This window comes from Borostomias antarcticus, assembly GCF_949987555.1.
Source record: "Borostomias antarcticus genome assembly, chromosome: 23".
Classification (NCBI taxonomy): domain Eukaryota; kingdom Metazoa; phylum Chordata; class Actinopteri; order Stomiiformes; family Stomiidae; genus Borostomias; species Borostomias antarcticus.
The window spans coordinates 2195159-2214913 of NC_140256.1; the positions used below are offsets into that span (position 1 = coordinate 2195159).

At 45.0% G+C, this 19755-nt stretch overlaps 1 protein-coding gene across 1 annotated transcript; it reads left to right on the forward strand.

The window, feature by feature from the left end:
* The first annotated feature begins 73 nt into the window (after window positions 1–73).
* LOC311324676 (anthrax toxin receptor 1-like) lies at window positions 74–18448 on the forward strand. Its single transcript, XM_084457213.1, has 13 exons — window positions 74–1366; window positions 8138–8209; window positions 9532–9603; window positions 10196–10277; window positions 10451–10484; window positions 10706–10785; window positions 12141–12209; window positions 12703–12783; window positions 13896–13956; window positions 14597–14695; window positions 17529–17598; window positions 17741–17819; window positions 18321–18448. The coding sequence occupies exons 1-13, from the start codon at window positions 1200–1202 to the stop codon at window positions 18423–18425; spliced, it is 1071 nt and encodes a 356-aa protein (XP_084313339.1). The 5' UTR covers window positions 74–1199; the 3' UTR covers window positions 18426–18448.
* Window positions 18449–19755: the final 1307 nt, after the last annotated feature.

The window sequence follows — 19755 nt, forward strand, 5'->3', positions numbered from 1 at the left end:
AATACAAGGTCTATAAGAAGGACGATCCAGCCACGGAATGCCCGATCGCCGCGTCGGTGGGATAATGAGGCAGTTCTTTCATCATGTTCTTGTACAATGAATTAAACAGGAATGTTTCTGATGATGTGTGAATTGGATCATTTATATAAATAAAAAATATGACATCACGAGTGTCAAGGTTGTGCTCAATGCTTGCGTGTAGAAGCTGTGGAACTGATGACCAATGAGAGAGTACTACAGTATGTGTTCCTGGCAGACCACACTTACAGGTTATTTGACCTTTTTGCAGATTACATGTTTGGTTGATTAGGACAGCTGTCCTGATTGGTCCAGAACCTCCAGGCAGGAGTTAGTCTACATATGGGATGGAAATATATAGGCCACCGGATTAATCAACAAAAAATTGGAAATGAAACTGCCAACAGTATGTTTTTGCATTACATTTTCCATTACATTAGTCATTTGGCAGACGCTTGTATCTTGTGACCTGCATTTAATGTAGCTAGTCAGTGTACTACAACACGCCAGAACTCACAAGTGTGTCTCCTCCTGGTTTTTGCCATTTGATTTCGGTTTGTTAGTTCAATCTTGGATTTTATAACAATCAAATGGAAAATGTGAGTGTGCTCAGTGGTTGCACAGAGAAGCTGAGCTGGGACTCAAGGTGTTCCTAACATGCCCACTATAGAAGCTGAGCTGGGACTCTAGCTGTTCCTAGCATGACCACTAGACGGCAACAGAAGCTCCCATTTCGTCTTCACTTCTTTGTCTTCATCACCCCCCTCCCCAACACACACACTCTAAGTCAAAGAGGAGCAGAAAATCAGAGACTTGTGGAAGGTTTGTAGACACTGAAAGTTGGACACAGTTCCCCTTGGAGCTTGCTGCACTGCATCCCAACAAGTATATAGAGGGAGAAGGAGGATAGTACAGGAGTGTGGGGCTCTGGAGATCACTGGTCTGTCTCTGACCCTGTGATAAAAGTCTCCTGACCAGATTGAGACGGATTAGACTTGCAGCATCTCTTCCTTCGTCACTGCAACCACCAGATACTGCAACCGTTTGGATAACTGCTGTTCAGTGCCGAGGGGGACTGGAGGAAAGTACTGCAACAAGGAATAATCGGCCGCATGAAGGAAAAGTGATTTCTCTCTTCCCATTGTTGTCCGAGGTGGCTGTCGTATTGTTCCTCTCCTTGAATGAAGCTTTCTCAAACTGGAGTAATGTGCCAAGGGTCCGGGTTCACAGCGGTGCTTGCTGCTGTGCTGTTGGTGTTGACAGCTGGCAACACTGGACAGAACCAGGGCAGAGAGCAGCTTAGACCAACCTGCTTTGGGGGCTTTGACCTCTACTTCGTTTTGGATAAGTGAGTTATAATTCTTCTCTTCCTGTTATGCTCCACTGGGGACAGTGAGTTGTGTTTGTTGTTGAGTGTACCATGTAGAATCGGTGAGCTTTAGTAGTAAGGTAAAGGTCCCTTGAGAGAAATATCATACGTTTAATTGTTAATAAGTGTCTTTTAAATGCAAGTGTAATGTAATCTCACACAATATGATCATTTATCTTTCTAAATGCATGATCTTATCCACTGCTCCCGCTGTCCTCCCCGACCCTAACAAACAAAAGACTGTTTTCTTTGTGAATAGGTGCACATTTTGGGATTAATTTTGGAATGAGGGGAGAAGCTGGTTAGTGAATTGCATAAACCTCCTCTGCTTCTGTCAGAGTTGTCACATCTGTCAAAAAAAGATGCAAGTTGGGTTCTGGCTCCTCAGCCGCAAAGCAACAACAGAATAATACTACAAAATAATCATAACAAAAATACAGTGCAATACAATACAATAAAAAGTGAAAGTATGGTGTTATGGTGCGCAAATGTGCATTGTTGTGCATGCTAGTGTGTCTTTGCGTGTGCAAATATCAGTTTCAAAGATTGTCATGATGTCATCCTTGGAACTGAATAGTCATTATAACGTACCCTGGAGCCACATTAAGTAGTTCCTGGTTTCTTTTGCTAGGAGCTGACATCCTAAGAAGTTACAAGATCACACAAGCTGTAAATGACTAGTTGTCATTTACATAATGCCTTATAAAATGAACCATCTTTTTGAAATCTCAACTTTTTGCAAACGTTTGTGCATCTCATTGTAGGCTTTCTTGTATTTTCTGAGCAAATGTAACAATCTCAATTGAATACACATTTCCCCATGTGCTGGAATAGATGAAGCAAGCAGATGCTCAATTTAAAAGGCCTTAATCTCCACTTTTGTCCACAGCAGATGTGCATTACTAGTATTGAACAGACTTCCTTTCTCTCCAGTGATACATACCTCAGGAAATACAGGGTGAGGACAGAATCAGTCATATCAATTCAGGTGTTTTCTCAATTATGCTTTTTGGGCGAAGAAGGCGCACTGTAAACTATCTTAACGGCTCTGCTTTGGGTCGGAGCACACGTTGGGAATCACTTACACCAACCTCTTTAAAACTCATCACAACAGCAGTGTTTATCTGCCCTACTTTCTTATGAAATATCCATGTTCACAGCAAACATAACAGTGATATCATACGGAAATCCTACAAAAGGTGTAGTGGGGAGAAATAAACCTGTTCAATTTACAAAAGTATTGCGCATGCTTCCATCATTTCATTTTCACTCAGTCAAGTTGTCTTTGGGTGAATTATGGGTATAGCCTTAGTGCACATCTGTTTTTGCGCAAGAATAGCTCAACTCAATAGCAACTCACTTTCTAAATCATTCACTGTACCTGTATCAAACCAGTCTGTTTATCCTTAATTTGCCTTTGGCCTCCGTCATCTGTTCCAATAGAGAGTAGCAGAATGCTGTGAGCAATACAAGAGATGGATTTAGTTATCAGCCTACATGGACAAATGGATTATGGTTACAAAAGATGCAGACCTAGCGAACCGGTGATATGCTGTATAGTAGGCCTTTTACTTGCCGGAAGTTAATTAAAACAATATTTCAGGTTTAGCATTTTAACTGTGACCAGGAGCTCTGTAGCTCACCACAGTGGTTGGTTGGTCGGTCCACAATGTCATCCGTGCTGCACATGCATGTAGGCCTACAGTAGGCTACGTGGTTGCAGCAGGGCTTGGGAAAACGTAGTCCCAGAGACGACCATCTTGTTTCTACACAGGTGTATCTATTTGTCTGATTGGCTCTACTGCATAGAATCCTATGCAATCAGACGAATAGAGACACCTGTGTAGAAACAAGATGGTCGTGTCTGGGACTACATTTTCCCAAGCCCTATTACGAATTCACACTTGTAACCTATTTGTAGGCCTATATTAGCAAAATAACTTGGTTTTATAATTCCATTGTTCTATATAATCTATTAAAGTTCTACAAAAACATGCACATTTGCAATAGCTGCGACCAAATACAAGCATTTTCAATCTGGCTGAATCTTCTCCTCTCTTGTCTAATTAATGGATTAGCAACAGCTGTGGTGCCAAAATCTTACACACATACCACAGGCTAAACGGTCCAGTGGACAACAATAACATTGCACTTTTACATTTGTGTGGACCGACTGAATGACTGACCAACCAACTGACAGAGCGAGCATACATTGCTGGTTGCAGCTAAAAAAATACAATAAATAAAAAAGAAGATTACATGTTGGACGGGACTTGGCACTTGACCCAGGCTACCTGACCTGCTGGAATGACAGTGTCTTGTCTGCCGGTCCGTAGGCGCCTGCACTGCACAAAAGGTTTATCGGTCTGGCTTCACAAGGAGCTCTGCCTTTTTTTGCTGGTATCAACATGGCATTACAGAGCACACTGGTAGAGTTGAGATCAGGTTGTGCCTGTAGCCAATCACCTCTTCCAGCATGTTAAAACCCAGCAGTGGTCTCTTCAGAGCAAGACTGCTAGCAAGAAAATGCCCAGTGATTGACAGACTAGGGTTCTCATTGGGTGACATAGTCCTCAATTTCTTTGGCCATAAAGGGCATGCAGAATCTCTCTCTCGCAAGGTGCAGCACTCTTTCTGTGCCAGCACGGCCCGTCTCCTAGATGTTTCAGAGCTAGTGTCCTGCATTTTAAAAGGTAGGACTAGCTGCCTGTGCCGATTCGTCCATCTGTAAAGGAGGTCATAGGTCATAAGTCATAGGTCGTCCATCTGTAAAGGAGGTCAAGGTATAACTCACTCCACTCAAGAAGCAGCTTTTGGGTGTCTCCACCTACATTTTTGCATATTTCGTCTGTCATTTTAGGGTCTGACTCCTTTAACTGAGCCACCATCCTCTCTTTGAGCTCTCACGAGATGATCGTAGCTGATGAGAATGGCAGGTGAGAATGAGACTGCCAGCGAGAGTCTGGGGAAGAAATATTGAGTGCTGCAACCCAGGCCGATTCTTTCTCTTCCTCCGCCAGTCTCTCATTCCATGTAGCACGCACTGCCTCACCTGAGAACACCTCTGTACAAGTCATTCCATATTTCTCCATATCCAAAGGGAGGCCAGACAGTGTATCTGCGTCCAAAGTGGACTTTCCAGGCTTATATTTGATGTTGAACCGGAAATCGGAGAGCTCCCCAAACGATGAGCGACAGCGTTGAGCTTTGCTGTAGGCCTACTCATGACATAGGTCAATGGGTTGTTGTCGTCTGTGAAGTGTGGAGCGTAGTGCAAGGAATTTGACGGAAGTGGCCGCCTCCTCTCTTGATCCACGTCTAGCTAACTCTGGCACATTTACATTGATGTGAAAACTGATATGTCGATCAATGTGGATTGTAATTAAACAATGACTGTAACACACAGCTAGCTAGCTAGCTAGCTAGTGTATCTGGTAGACTCAGCTACAGTAGCACTACGACTGCACTCGAGTCGATGTCAGATTGCCAGTTGATATCAGTACACAATAGCCTACTGTACAGTGCTGGACACTATATGATTCCCCCAGACATTGTAAACCTCTCTAGTTTGTTATACAATGCAAATATCTTGTATAATAAGTTATATTCCTGTGACTGGCTGCCTTCAATCTAACTGCTGATAGCATTCTTTGAACTGTTAGGTGCAGCTTGTGCTAATTTGGCTCTTGGCTTTTCTCTGAAAGAAAGTTGCAAGCAGGTGTCTTCCCTCAATATCCCTCCTTTCTCTTTCTGTACTTTCATTTCTTTTTTGCAACCCTGATTTTGCTTTTTTGAAATTCATTATAACCGCTGCTGCGACTTCTTCAGAGGGGGGGGGGGGGCTCAGAGTGCCTCCACTATTTTGCGGGGATACAAACTTAGTTATGGCAATAATGCATCTGAAATCAAATATTACAGACAAAAGCAAACTTTAATTCCAGGATTTTCCCTTGGTAGCCTACTCAATCCCCCTTTTCCCCTCAGTCTGGCGCCCCTGCTTGTATAACAAGCACTGATCGCGCGGATTGAAACCAATCAAATGCTGAGCCAGGATAAATCTCTCCCGTCAGCAACATTAAGGAGTGGCAACATGCGGTCACCATTAGGAGTGAGTCGTGGGAGTGCTCTTTGTAATATATAGACAATGGCTGTTCATTCAAGATGGGTTATTAGGCCATGGGAGCACTAATAGCTACACACACTTTGTCAACGTTTTGATCTGAACCATTGTATATGATCATAAGTAACCTTAAAACAGGGATAAACATGCATTTTCCTTTTACTACTCCTTTAATGTCCATGACTGACCTGAATTTCACATTGTATACCCACGGCCTGGCCTGCTCCCAGCACCGTGGGAAAAAACTAAAGACAAAAGGTAAAAGAAAATGCAGATGCTCTTTCAAATTATTAAGCACTCTAAATAAAACCAAACATTTAAATGTATACAAATATGATCACACTTTAGTGGGCATCACACCTACATGAGGCTAGTTATGGGCAGTAGAGGCCAAATCAATAAGGTTAAGTTTGTGCACTGTGAACAGTGACTAATGACTTTATTATGATTTGTATACTGTGTAACTGTTGCCTTTATATTTATTTACAGTAGTATTTGGGTCTCCCTCTCCCTCTGTTCCACTTAGAAAAAGTCTTATTCATAGAATAGATGGAGATGGATTTTCCATTTGACCTACATCAGAATGCCAACACCAGGCAGACATTTCTGTGGTGGTGCAACATTTAGCTAAGTGGAAACTCAGTCAGACAAGGATCTGGAAGGCAGACTGTACCTGAGGTGTCCTGTGTTTTCACAATCACAGAAATATACAAGAATACATTAGTGGATGTGTTGACATTCTATTCCATAGGGAGGGCACTTGTGAGTTCTGTTCTATTTTCTCATTCATTATCCTAATTAAAGCTTTTTGAGTTTACATTGCACCAGAACTGCCTGTCTGTCTGCTTGCCTGTCTGCTTGTCTGTCTGTCTGCCTGTCTGTCTGCCTGTCTGTCTGTCTGTCTGCTTGTCTGTCTGCTTGTCTGTCTGTCTGTATGCTTGTCTGTCTGTCTGTCTGTCTGTCTGTATGCTTGTGTCTGCTTGTCTGTCTGTCTGTCTGTCTGTCTGTCTGTCTGTCTGTCTGTCTGTCTGTCTGTATGCTTGTCTGTCTGCCTGTCTGTATGCTTGTGTGTCTGCTTGTTTGTATGCTTGTCTGTCTGTCTGTATGCTTGTCTGTCTGTCTGTCTGTATGCTTGTGTGTCTGCTTGTCTGTCTGTCTGTCTGTCTGCTTGTCTGTCTGTCTGTCTGTCTGTCTGTCTGCTTGTCTGTCTGTCTGTCTGTCTGTCTGTATGCTTGTCTGTCTGCTTGTCTGTCTGTCTGCTTGTCTGTCTGTCTGTCTGTATGCTTGTGTGTCTGCTTGTCTGTCTGTCTGTCTGTCTGTCTGTCTGTCTGCTTGTCTGTCTGTCTGTCTGTCTGTCTGTATGCTTGTCTGTCTGCTTGTCTGCCTGTCTGTCTGTCTGTCTGTCTGTCTGTCTGTCTGTCTGCTTGTCTGTCTGTCTGTCTGTCTGTCTGTCTGTCTGTCTGCTTGTCTGTCTGTCTGCTTGTCTGTCTGTCTGCTTGTCTGTCTGTCTGTCTGCCTGTCTGCTTGTCTGTCTGTCTGTCTGCCTGTCTGTCTGTCCCCTCCTCTCCCTCTGCTGTGTCTGCGCCACCCTTTCTCCATTAGGTCCAGATGTTCCAGAACGTTTCAGCCTCTTGGCTGCGCTGTCTGTGCTGGTGGGACTCATATCTCATAACAATGGAAAAAGAGGTGTTGTGAGAAATGGTGCAAGGAAAGAGAGCAGAAAGTGGTGACTTAAGAGTACAAGTAAAAGATAAGAACTATACGAACGATGCACAGAAACTAAAAGACAGTGGGATTTAAGAAAATAAATAAATCTGCATTCTCAGCAACTTTTGTAATGATATACCTTGTTGAGAGCTTATCTTTTTACTTTAGAAAATAAATTACTACACTTCTAGGTTTCTCGTTATCTGAACCCTTCATGCCTTTATCCTTACTTCCCTCTGGGGAACAATTAGTAAATTGAGAGGTCAAGGGGTCAAATGGAGGTCTTGATGAAACATAAACTATGGTCAACTATATAATGTGTTCCATACAATCCTGTAATGAATTGGAAAAGATCCATGTAACGACATGATATACAATCTGGGTATAATTCTGTCAGCTGCGCTGTGCCTATGTTGATGTAGTGTTGGCCGTAATACAGCTCAGTCTGACTGGTCTAATTGTAATCACAGAGCCTCTCAGGCATGTAGGGCATAATGATGGATAATTTACCTGACTGCAATAACACTGAGATCATTACTGGTGCATTATAAAGACATTTGTTAGTAATCGTAGGAGAGTGGTCACTGCTATTCATCAGCATGAGGTAATTTATGCTGTCCAAAGATGCCAGCTAACTTATCAGTCAGGCTTGTCTTCTCCGCAGCTGTCCAACCATGACTATGGTGTGTTGTAAAGTAGGTGTGAACACCAGGGGCATCATTGGTTTGTTGGGGTGGGAGGGTGTTCTAGTGACACACATAGACGGATGATGATGCAACCGTCATCAACATGCCATCGCTGTGGAGCGTGCAGATGTTGTCTACCCAGACTCTTTATACTACACATGCCTTGACTATTTGTTATTTGTTAACAGCTGTTCTGTCTGGGTGCAATAACCCTCACAATGTCACTTGTCTTTATAGATCTGGGAGTGTGCAACACCACTGGGCGGAAATATATCACTTTGTAGAACATCTGGCGCAAAAGTTCATAAGGTGAGAACAGTCGGTTTCACTTTGTGCACTGAAGTTAAAGGACTAGTTTGGTATTCAACACCAGGCAATAAGCCCTGTTATAAGGTTATTCACGATCATATACAAGTCCTTTTATACATATTTTGACGTGTTTTTCTCTCTTGAGATGTTAGTGCTCGTTGCTCATGTCACAGCTAAGCACACAATGTATCTCAAAAGTTCAGTCTGTCAACATTTTGAAATGGACTATTGTATATGATCGCAAATAACCTTATTTTCTTTTCACCTCAAGCTTTAGAATCTGTTGTAAAGTATTCCGAGTATAAGGAGTATCATGGAAAAAAAGCAGCCCTTCCAAGTTTAGCATGCACTCGAGGAACCCTGAGAGCAAGCCAGTCATTAGATCGTCTGGTAGGTGCCAAGGCTCCAGTCCAACAGAGATGAGATTTAAGGTGGACATTTACCAATAATAGCTTTGAAAATAAATACCAGTGATAGTTACGCCTTAGAGAAAGAGATGACCAGCCCACCTTATGATAAAGAACACAGTGGTGAGTGTCATATCTATCACCCATAATAAATATTAGGCCGGAGTGGTAGACGGAGTCTAGATTTCAAGGTTGTCACGGAAACATGTCTATAGATAGTGTCACCCTAGTCTAATACTGATAGAAAAACAGCTTGAATAATTCTCTTCCTGCTGAACTCAGGAAAGCTAGAACGGTTTCTGTACAGGAAGCCAATTTTATGCCGCAGTTTAGAGGCTGGATTATCTACATGAAACTTGAAAGAGAGTTTATCATCCAACCACAAACCAAGATATTTGTACTCTGTGACTCTCTCAATATGCATGCCATTAGCAGTTGAAAGGTGGAGTCGATCATAATCAATAGTCCTGGCTCTAGAGAACAACATAAACTTAGATTTGCTAGGATTTATGACTAGTTTAAGATTAGTGAGAGCTTCTTGTAGTACATTAAAAGCAATGGCTTCCTGAACAGTATCCGCAATACAGTGGACAACAGTATCATCAGCATACAAATGAACATGACAGCCAGTTAGAGTAGAGACAATATCATTAATATAGATGGTGAAAAGGACAGGACCCAGCACTGATCCCTGGGGCACACCTTTAGCTAGATTACAGGAAATCAGATTGAATGCTACCCGATTTCACACACTGACACCTTGATGACATATAATCCTGAATATAATATAACAGGGCTTATAATACAGAATACCAAATAAGTCCTTCAAATACAAATCACTTCTTCAGTTTAGAGAACTGGGGTGAAGGTGACTCCAAAGCTGGTGGGATCGTTGCTCATTTCTCTCCATCTCAGTCCACAGCTTCGGATGTCCTTTATCGTCTTCTCCACCGAGGGGAGGATCCTCATGCGCCTCACAGAGGACAGGTGGGTGACGATCACACGCCTCCTCACAACCGTAGCTTGACTATTCATTCTGGATCCGTAAGAAGGGAATCTGAAGAAGGTGTGTTTCTAATAACTGAGCTGATATTTCATCCAGCATTATCAAAGACCAAAAACATATTGAATGTATCATTCAGGATCCAGAATCAAAAAGAGAGCCTATAGTGTAATATCTGTCTAGTAGTATCAATTAATATAGATGTCCATCTGGAAAACCACATAATTTTAACATGTGTTTCTTAAATAGTGCGCGTTGCATATGTGTCTAATCTTTCCTTAGGCTCTGTTTTCTCACAGCCACAAAATGTTTTCAGTGTTTATAGTCTTCCGGCCATCTTATTTTACACAGGCCTCGTTTCCACACCAACAGCTTGACAGTGCCCTGTGCCAAAACCTCATAATACCTTTAGTTCATCTCCATATTCTGAAATACTCATAAAATCCACCACTATTTGAAATGGAAAACTCTTTCAACATCAAAAGACAGCCTTTGTCAGGACTTAGTCCTAGTAATGTCATAATTGGGTGGATGTGACTTGTGGATGTGACATCTTTTTGCCGTTGCTGTGTTCAGGGATCGTATTCGCCAAGGCCTGGAGGAGCTCCAGAGGGTTCTTCCAGGGGGAGACACCTTTATGCACGAGGGCATCCAGAGGGTGAGCTGTTGTCAGCCTTTAGCTGAGCTCCGAGCCGGCATCCATCTCCATTCTGGCTCTAGAACAAAGGCTGTTTGAATCAGAGCCAAAATGGCTCCTGTATCACTCTATCAGCATGGAGGAGTTACTTGATTCCGTGACAAAGTTTCACTCCAGTTCCTCTTCGTTTGCAGGCCAGTGAGCAGATATACTATGGAAACTCTGAAGGTGTGTAAATCAATGCTTCTATTCTTCCTGTTGGAGGTCTTGGATCCTCTTTCCTTACGCCTGTCTCTTGGTGTACTCACTTTGATTTATAGTTTTCAGTGACAGCGGATTACCCTGAATCATTGTTTGAGTTATATGGCAGAGCTGAGGTTCTAACGGAGAGTTCTGTGTCTCTATGGCAGAGCTGAGGTTCTAACGGAGAGTTCTGTGTCTCTTGGTAGGGTACCGCACAGCCAGTGTCATCATAGCTCTCACAGATGGAGAGCTACATGAGGACCTCTTCTACTACGCTGAACGAGAGGTAAGACAGCCTGAAAGAGAGAGAGAGAGAGAAAAAAGAGAGAAAGAGAGGGCAAAAAACTGTAAACACAAAGTATGCACACGATGGCACACATCAAACGTTACCACCAATTAACATCACGCTGGTAGCACTTTGATCCCCTCTTTTTAGTGAAGGAAAAAGGGGTCATGGCGTCTGTCAGATTTATATCTCCCATCTGCCCCGTCGATGAAACAGGCCTGGTCATTCGCCACACATGTGCAGCAGGAAGCCATGATTTATCCTCAAAACATCCAGGGAGAGAAGGTGCCGCTTGCGAAATTGAGACTGTTTAATCAGCTTCCCACTGAGCAAAGACACAACTAAAAACGTCTTTTCCGTCTTTTTCAGATGTCCAAAGACATCCAATTAGGAGCCAGAATGAACGTTTTTTTTCAGACGTTCAGATATTGAACCTGTTCTGCACGTCCACAGACGTCTAAGAGGGGCCTAGCCAGACATTCAGATATTGAACCCGTTTTGCACGTCCACAGACATCTTAGAGGGGTCCAAGCCAGACGTTTGAATATTGAGGGGTCCAGCAGACTTACAAATAGGGTTCTGGGCCGACGGACATTATTAAGACATGATCTGAATGTTTCCCTGAGGTCGCGTGTCGGTCGAGTGCCCTCCAACACATATGGGCAGACAGGGAGGCTGCTCAGGTATTGATGAAGTGAGGCTGACGTCTGTTTGAAAAGTCACTCATCCCGAAAGAGTGCGCAAGAGCAAGCGTGCGTGGCTGACACAATGACAGGCCTTTTTCTTCCAAAATCAGGAAATTCAACATTTGGCTCTATTGGGATCTATAGCACACGTACCCCCATCAAATTCCATTTGTGCAACGATAAAACCATAGCTGTCATACACCATTTGTCAAATCCTAGTCTGGCTTAACGGTTGTAGGTTTTGGCAATAAACATCGTCATTTGTTGTCACACTGCCCAATCAGTAGCGAGTCTGGCAACGCAAATTAATCTGATTCGGCCGGGAGATTCTCTCGGCACCAATCAGATTCGATCCAGACTATTTTGCAAGAGCACCGTCGCTGCGTCCGGGGGTTGGCTCCGCCCAAGACGACTGTGATTGGTTTATTGCAGAATGGTAATACGTGCAGCCAGACCTGTCTCCGGCGCTGGCACAGCGTAAACCAACGAAGAGATAGGTCTGGCTATGCGAGACTAGTCAAATCCTGACTTCAGTGACTCAACGTCGCCATCACAAGCGTGGCACGTGACGGTGTTTTGGTAGACGTTGTGAAATGCAGTGCTATAAATGAATCCATGTGTGAGCCCCTTTCCTGTTTTTCTCACTTTCATCCTGTGCATACCTGACAGGCCAACCGCTCGCGCAGTCTGGGGGCCTCGGTGTACTGTGTGGGGGTGAAAGACTTCAACGAGACGCAGGTGTGTGTGTTCCACTGCGTTGACTCACTGGGCTCCCATTAGATACGACGTCTCAAACTGTCCCTCAGACGGACACTGGTCAGAGGAGGGCTTGGTGGGGTTTTAAAATGTTAAAGTCGCACTGAAACGGACGTTTGAGATCATTTAACTTCCGTAGTTTGACGTATTTCCGGCGCAAACAAGCTTCCTGGAAAATGGTAGGTCACGTGCAATGACGACAACAGGTACCTTAGATTTTAGGCCAATGATCTCACGACATCCACCCGTCAATCAACGCTATCCTTCTATCGAATCTGTCTAAAGTTCTTAAAACCCGTCCACTTGTCAATGTTCCAATCAAATTCCTCTAAACATTATGTCCCACCCTCATAGCTTGTTTGCATCGGAAATACGTCAAACTAAGGAAGTTAGATGGTCTCAAACGTCCATTTCAGTGCGACTTTAACTTTTTTTACTCAGTGTCATGATGTGTGTGTTTTTCTGTCTCTGATAGCTGGCAAAGATCGCAGACAGCAAGGACCATGTCTTCCCTGTGAACGACGGCTTTGAGGCTCTCCAGGGGGTTATTGATTCGGTAAGATCTCCACTACGGACTCTGGACTGTCAAAACAATATCTTCAATACTCTCCCACCCAGCCAGAACTTTCCTCCGGGCTCAAACGCAATGGGCTCTAATAGGCACTCATACCTCCCACCTCCATTGACACACTGATCAAATAGCAAACAGCAAACAAAAGAAAATACAGGATGAGAGAATAGTAAACAGAAATATTCCATCCATCAAGACAGAACAGGATTCTGGGAAAACCTGCTGTGTCCATGACTTTTCCGGCTTTTGATCCCGGCCGCTGGAGACTACCTAAACACGATCAAAGACTGGCTCTGTATCGTCTAGTTTCCAACTCAAAGGTATATTTTCTTATCCCACCAGCTGATTGAAAAAGCTGATGGATGAGAAGAAAAGGGGGGGGGGGGTATTGTTGCCGGGGGCTGTTGTTGCCGGGGGCTGTGAGTTTTCTAGCAGGAGGTAAGGGGGGGGGGCAGCCCAGCTGACGGTCATCTGGGGCAGATTAACAGCACACTGAAAGTTCCTAGCCTGGACTCAAAGAAGCAGGGCAGCTGTCATAAATCACTTCAGTCTCCAGGCGGTCAGTGCGTACGCACATGCATGGAGCAGGACGAGAGTAGGGCACTGGGGCAAGCCCAGAATAGCTCGCATCAAACAGCCCTTAAGAGACCCTGGTACACAAAGAGTTCATTGGCATTGTCGCTACTGGAGGGTAGAAGAGGATTCTGCTAGGAACCATCTAGAACGGGTACACATGCTGGTGGTAACCTGGACAACCAGGGTCATTCCAGAGAACCAGCCTCTCTTGACCCCTGACCCCTCTCACCTGGGGCGGCTGTAGCTCAGTTGGTAGAGCGGGTCATTCAATGATCGAAGGGTCAGTGGTTCGAATCCCAACTCCGACTGTCCACATGTCGAAGTGTCCTTGAGCAAGACACCTAACCCCAAATTGCTCCCAATGAGCAGGTTAGCACCTTGCATGGCAGCTACCGCCATTGGTGTGTGAATGTGTGTGTGAATGGGTGAATGAGAGGCCATTGTAAAGCGCTTTGAGTGCCGCTAAGGTGGAAAAGCGCTATATAAGTGCGGTCCATTTACCATTTACCTCTCTCCCCTAGATCCTGAGGAAATCCTGCATTGAGATCTTGGCTGCTGAGCCCTCCAGCATATGTGCAGGAGGTAAGTGAGCTTCATGAAACATGGCTCTCTCAGACCAACGGTTACTAACACACCTGAGACCCCCCCGGAAGTGAAGACACAAGCTGTCTTGGCCAAGCCAGGGCCTGGGGCCAGCTACGCAGTGACCTCTGCATGGTAGCAGCAACTGAATTTATACTTGAATGCCTGATCCCTGACCTTTTCCCAACGCTAGTTAGCTAACTGTACTTCGGACACAAATCATGTCTCCATTTCTCAGTGTAGTAGTGCTTATTCATTATCTGTTCTACAGTCTTGCAAACCACCATTTCCCTCACTGTTAAAGTAAGTGTTTACATTTCATGTTTTGGGGTTTTGTGGTATTGGCTCCAGGGAAGCCTTTAAATCCACATGTCTGAACAACTACAGTTGAAATCTTGTTCACCGCAATATCTTTCTTGTCAAAGCGTTCGGCGAAGGAATTTCTTTTCAACAACCACTATGGTCAGAGACATGGTGGTTCTCAAGGAGTCTGTTGGCAGCTACTGTCCAGAGTGTGAGTCGCTGAAAACAGACGAGAAGCCATTACTGTATGTGTGGTTGGTTAAATTCAGTTTTACATGGTGTCAGTCTGGCTCCCGGCCCTCTTGGTCACTGCTGTGTGTCCCCTCTCCTCTTCTAGAGTCCTTTCAGGTGGTGGTGAGAGGAAACGGCTTCCTCCATGCTAGGAACGTCGATAAAGTTCTCTGCAGCTTCCGAATCAACGACACACTCACCAAGAGTAAGTAGAACACTGAGTCAAACGGAGTACTAACGGACGATGTAATCTGTTTCCATCTGCGTCAACTCTGCATATGAAATGGATCAATGTGATCTACGAATACGTAGTATTCATTAATGAGTTCCAGGAGCGAAACTGATGAGAATTAATGACAGACCTAGAGAGGAGTTTAGAGGAACAGTTAAGTTTCCCGAAAGTCTACTTCCCAAAAAGTCAAAGCTCAGGATCTCGGCGGGAGTCCTCTCTGCCTAAATGAGCGTCTGTACCGTTTGTTCCTGGTAGGCTATGACAGCTTTGTGTTTTTAAAGAGAACATTGCTTTCGTGGCCTGGGAGAGGGCCAGAGACAGAAGATAAAGGATTGCCACACACAAGGCAATGAGGGGAAAAGCCCTTGAGGCACATCCAGATTACCACTGTGGACTTTACAAGTGGCCCTAATGGAGGTGCACACCGGCGGGTAGCTGTGGGAGGTGGGGTTCTAATTAAAAACAAAGAGGGAAAAAGCCAGAGCTGAGGCACAAACAAGTCTGTCAGTTGGAGCCGGAGGGGAAGAATAAGATGTTTGTCCCGGAAGTGGTTTAATACCCTGAGCAGCCGATGGAATGTCAGGCCTTAGACTGAGGGAGGGAATATAAATAGCTGGTTATTGTGCTAGTGTCCCTTTAAGCTCAAAGTTCTTCAATATTTGCCTAACTCAACCATCATGGTTCATTCTGTTTTTTTGGCGCAATGCTGAGACTGTTGATGTTTAATTGCACCTTTCCTGTGATTGAGCGTATTTACCTCAGTATGTGGTCATCAAGACTAATTATGATTAAAGAGATATCTTTTCTTAACGACCTGCCAGTGAAGATGTTTTGATTCAGAATGAATAAATACATAGTTTACAGCACAGTAACCCTGAATGTTAAATCCTTGTGTGTGATTAAACACCCAACTCCCCACAGACCAGCGGAAGTCATGGAAACAATTTAGTAAATTGTATAAATTGTCTCCTTGTGTTCCGGCAGCCGCCCTAACTCCTCCAGATATACATCCAGGCCACCGTAGTCTGTCCTCCACCCACAACAAACCGCTCCTCCATTTCAAACACAGCAGGGGAGCCTTTAAATGAGAACAGCGAGGCCACTGTGGGATGCTTTCCTGTTTCCTGCAGACGGCTTCCCTGCTCTTCTGATGAATTTAGGGTGACATTCACCCCTCCCCACGGCGCCTTTCCTGTCGTACCTATTCCCTTAGCACCCGTACCCCCGCCCCCACCCTCCCCAGACCTCATAGGAAAGAGGCTGTGTGTAGCTACATGTGTTGAGCAGCTGAATGGATGTCTGAGTCTAAAAGCAGGAAAAGCAGTGGTAAATACAGGCGCTCCGGGCTTCGGCCGGGGAGACGCACCCGGAGCATTCCTTTCTTTTGGGGACGGACGTAGCAGCGATGGCTCCAGAGATCAGATTATATCAGAAGAATGAGCAACAGCACTTGCCGTTATCACATTTAAATCTGACTCTGAATCAGTTTTATTAGGCGTGGTCGTTTTTACACATCCTAGGAATTTGCTTTGGTCAAAGGATGATATAAAATGTATCTTAAAGATAGAATCTCCTCTACTAGAATAACCCTGCATCAATCTCTCTTTTACCAGTCATGTGTTCAAGAATTGTGCAGACTTCATCAGAACGGTCCATCAGTTCCAGAGATCTGTCATTCCTATGAATTGTCGAGCGAGTTTTAACCCTGGACACATGTCTGTTTGCACATCAAGCCTGACCCCTCTTATGCTCGGGGAGTAAACAACGCAGTAAGATGTTGTGACGTGGAACTGGGGCTGTTCGCTAGCATCTCAATCCACATGGCATCCAGCAGTATGAAATGCTTGGAGATTTGGAACCACACTTCTCCTCATCCGCGTGCTGTCAGTCAGAGTAGGTTCCCTCTCGGTTCCCTTTGATAGTTTAAGTTCCACGCAGAGAGCAAGGTAGGCCACCGCGGCGTTGAACTCCGAGTGAGATATCTGGCCCAGTTTGTTTTGGCCCAGAGAGCCGTTTGGCAGGCCGCGGTATTGATCTCCTGCGGTGTGCTCCCTGCCCCCACCCTCCCCCCCTCCTCCCCCCCACCCCACCCCTCCTCCCCCCCCCTTCCCCCACCCCGTTGCCTGCTGTTGCTGCCGAGGAGCCGTTAAGGGCTCATGGTGATTTCCTCAGGACTGGAGTATGTCCTTTCTGGGCCAGGGTAAACAGGCAGCCCTGTGCAACGATGACGCTCGCTGGAAGAGCTCTCCAAAGACACGGAGAATTGAGATTCTCGTCAATAACAGAGCTACGATTTCGACTTTATTGTGTTTCTTTTGATCTTTAAGGAGGAGTGCGCGAGAGGGATGTTCTGTTCGTTAGAGTTCCTGACAGACGTGACATCACCTCACCGCTGTCATCACATCAGCTGTTCCCTCACTGACCAATTATGATAATCCAGTACGATGATGTCAGAGATATCGCTCGTTACATTGAGATGCCTGTGGCTCTTGATCGAGGCCTCATACTGGGCTGAGTTTCCCAGAGGCATCGTAGCGCTACGTTCATCGTAAGCTACGGCGTTCATCGATGCCTCTGGGAAACTCAGCCCTGAGCAGTTTATGTATTCTTCTACTTCTTCGTTTGGGTTCGATGTGTCCTCTCCTTCCCCCCCAGGCTCAGGGCCGAGGGGCTATCCTTTTACCACCCCGGGGCTATATATCCGGGCACACCTCCAGGAGCCATGTCACCGTTTCGTCATCCACAACCGTCAGTTTATGTATTGCGTTTGTGTAACATGACTCTGTTTCTGCTCTACCCCCTCCAGTGGTGAAGCCATTAGTGGTGGAGGACACCTACCTCCTGTGTCCTGCTCCCATCCTCCAAGAAGAGGGGATGTAAGTAACCCAACGATTTCTGACTAAATGACTTCATCCCCCTCCACGTACTCTCCTACCTCCTCCTCCTCTCTCTCTCTCAATCAATCAATCAATCACACAGTTAGCGTACGGTCTGAGCTGCCAGGTCTCTGTGTTCCAGGGCAGCCAACCTCTACGTCAGCATGAACGAAGGGCTCAGTTTCATATCCAGCTCGGTCACCATCACCACAGTGGGCTGTGTGAGTACGACCTGCCAGAGCTGCGGTTCAAAACCCCCGACCCCAATAGAACTTCTGACTGGGATAATTAACCAAACGACCGCCATGGCTGCAAAGCCAAAGCCTAAAGTATACAGATAAACTCACAAGTAGATATCTTCAAGTAGGCAGATGGTAATGTCTCTCTCTCTCTTTCTCTCTCTCTCTCTCTCTCTCTCACTCTCTCCTTCTCACTCTCTCCTTCTCTCTCTCTCTCCCTCTCTCTCTCTCTCAATCTCTCTCTCCTTCTCTCTCTCACTCTTTCTCTCTCTCCCTCTCTGTCTCCCTCTCCCTCCCTCTCTCTCTCACTCTCTCTCTCCCTCTCTCTCTCCCTCTCTCTCTCACTCTCTCTCTGTCTCCCTCCCTCTCTCTCCCTCTCTCTCTCTCTCTCTCCCTCTCTCACTCTCCCTCTCTCTCTCTCTTTCCCCCCCCCTCTCTCTCTCTCTCTCTCTCTCTCTCTCTCTCTCTCTCTCTCTCTCTCAGTCTGATGGGACCATCCTGGCCATTTCTCTGCTCATCCTGATGTTGCTGGTGGTTCTGGCTCTGCTGTGGTGGTTCTGGCCGCTGTGCTGTACTGTGGTGAGTTAACCCCATAACGTCCTGGCATCATACACACACTTCAAATCCAATCACAATCACATCAAACCTTATTTGTATAGCAGATTTATTACGCAAAGGAGAAAGGGGGGGTAGAAAGGGGGGGTAGAGGTGTACATGAACTGATCCTACCCCTAATTTTCCAGAGGGAAACAAAAAAACCGCTCACAAAAAAAAGAAAGAAAAAAAGAAAAAGCAACAACTTCACATGCAACAATCTTACATCCCATATCTGTCACGTTCAAATGATCCAAAATACAATATGGTAACATGAAGTTTCACTCCAGGGTTTTTCTTAGGAAGTTTGAGGTCTAGATGAACAAGCCTGCTGCCCACAGGCAGTGTGGGATGATATCCCTCTGGGATGATATCCTCTGGGCTGATATCCCTCTGGGATGATATCCCTCTGGGATGATATCCCTCTCAGGTTTGTTTGGTCTCACCCAGGCCCCCTCACTGCACCTTCTTAACCTAAACAACATTCCCCGGAGGGAGGGAAACACTATATGAGCCAATGAGGGATGAGGGTAACGTGGCTTTTGGTCTCCAGTAGATTCAAATAGTCTATTAGGTCAAAGGTCAAGGCCAGCTGGTAAAGGTGTGGTGAAGCAATTAGCATCTCTGGTGAAGTAATTAGTGTCACATAATTGTTGACCCAGCAGGTTTTGGGAGACAAGCTCAACTACAACTACCCAGAATCCTTTACTGCACCGACTGATAGGAAATGTAGGTTTGTGGAAAGGCGACTTGAGAAGCTAAACTATACTCCCAGAATGCAAAGATGAATCATCTGGTCCTTCTTGCTTCTTGTTCATCAGCTCTCTGTCCTGTTCAAGCAGTAAACAGAGTTGATAAAACAAGTCTCTGTTATTGAACTGAAGAGCTTTCATGATTGGAAATCAGTTTTTACACGTTTGGAGACAGGAGAAGTTGTAGAGAGTCAGTTTTAACAACATGAGCTTCTCTCCTTACTTTTTAATTCTCGTCAGTTATTTGCAGTTGGAGTCCTTCGTTGCCCGGCACTATTTAGGAAAACGAAGCTAGGTAACCATGGGAAACCATCCAGAGCTCAGCCCTAGAGCCTTCTAGAAGAAGAAAACAAGTCTCATTTGAAGTCACTGATATTCCTTCTCTTGGCTGTGAGAATGCAGTGGCCAGTAACGTCACATTCAGCCACATTAATGTTGTGAGATTGATGAGAAATACTTCACACTGTTTTAACATATTTTCAAATGATTCAAAAGTAATGCGATTTAAAATTCAACAAGTATGTTACAGTCTGTGTTTTAAATATTTTTTTTTATATTCTTGAAATTTATGT

Coding starts and splice junctions, on each gene's coding strand:
- LOC311324676 (XM_084457213.1), top strand. CDS start 1,200: ATGAAGCTTTCTCAAACTGGAGTAATGTGCCAAGGGTCCGGGTTCACA. Junction 12,210..12,702: donor AAGACTTCAACGAGACGCAG/GTGTGTGTGTTC, acceptor TGTCTCTGATAG/CTGGCAAAGATCGCAGACAG. Junction 14,696..17,528: donor CAACGACACACTCACCAAGA/GTAAGTAGAACA, acceptor TACCCCCTCCAG/TGGTGAAGCCATTAGTGGTG.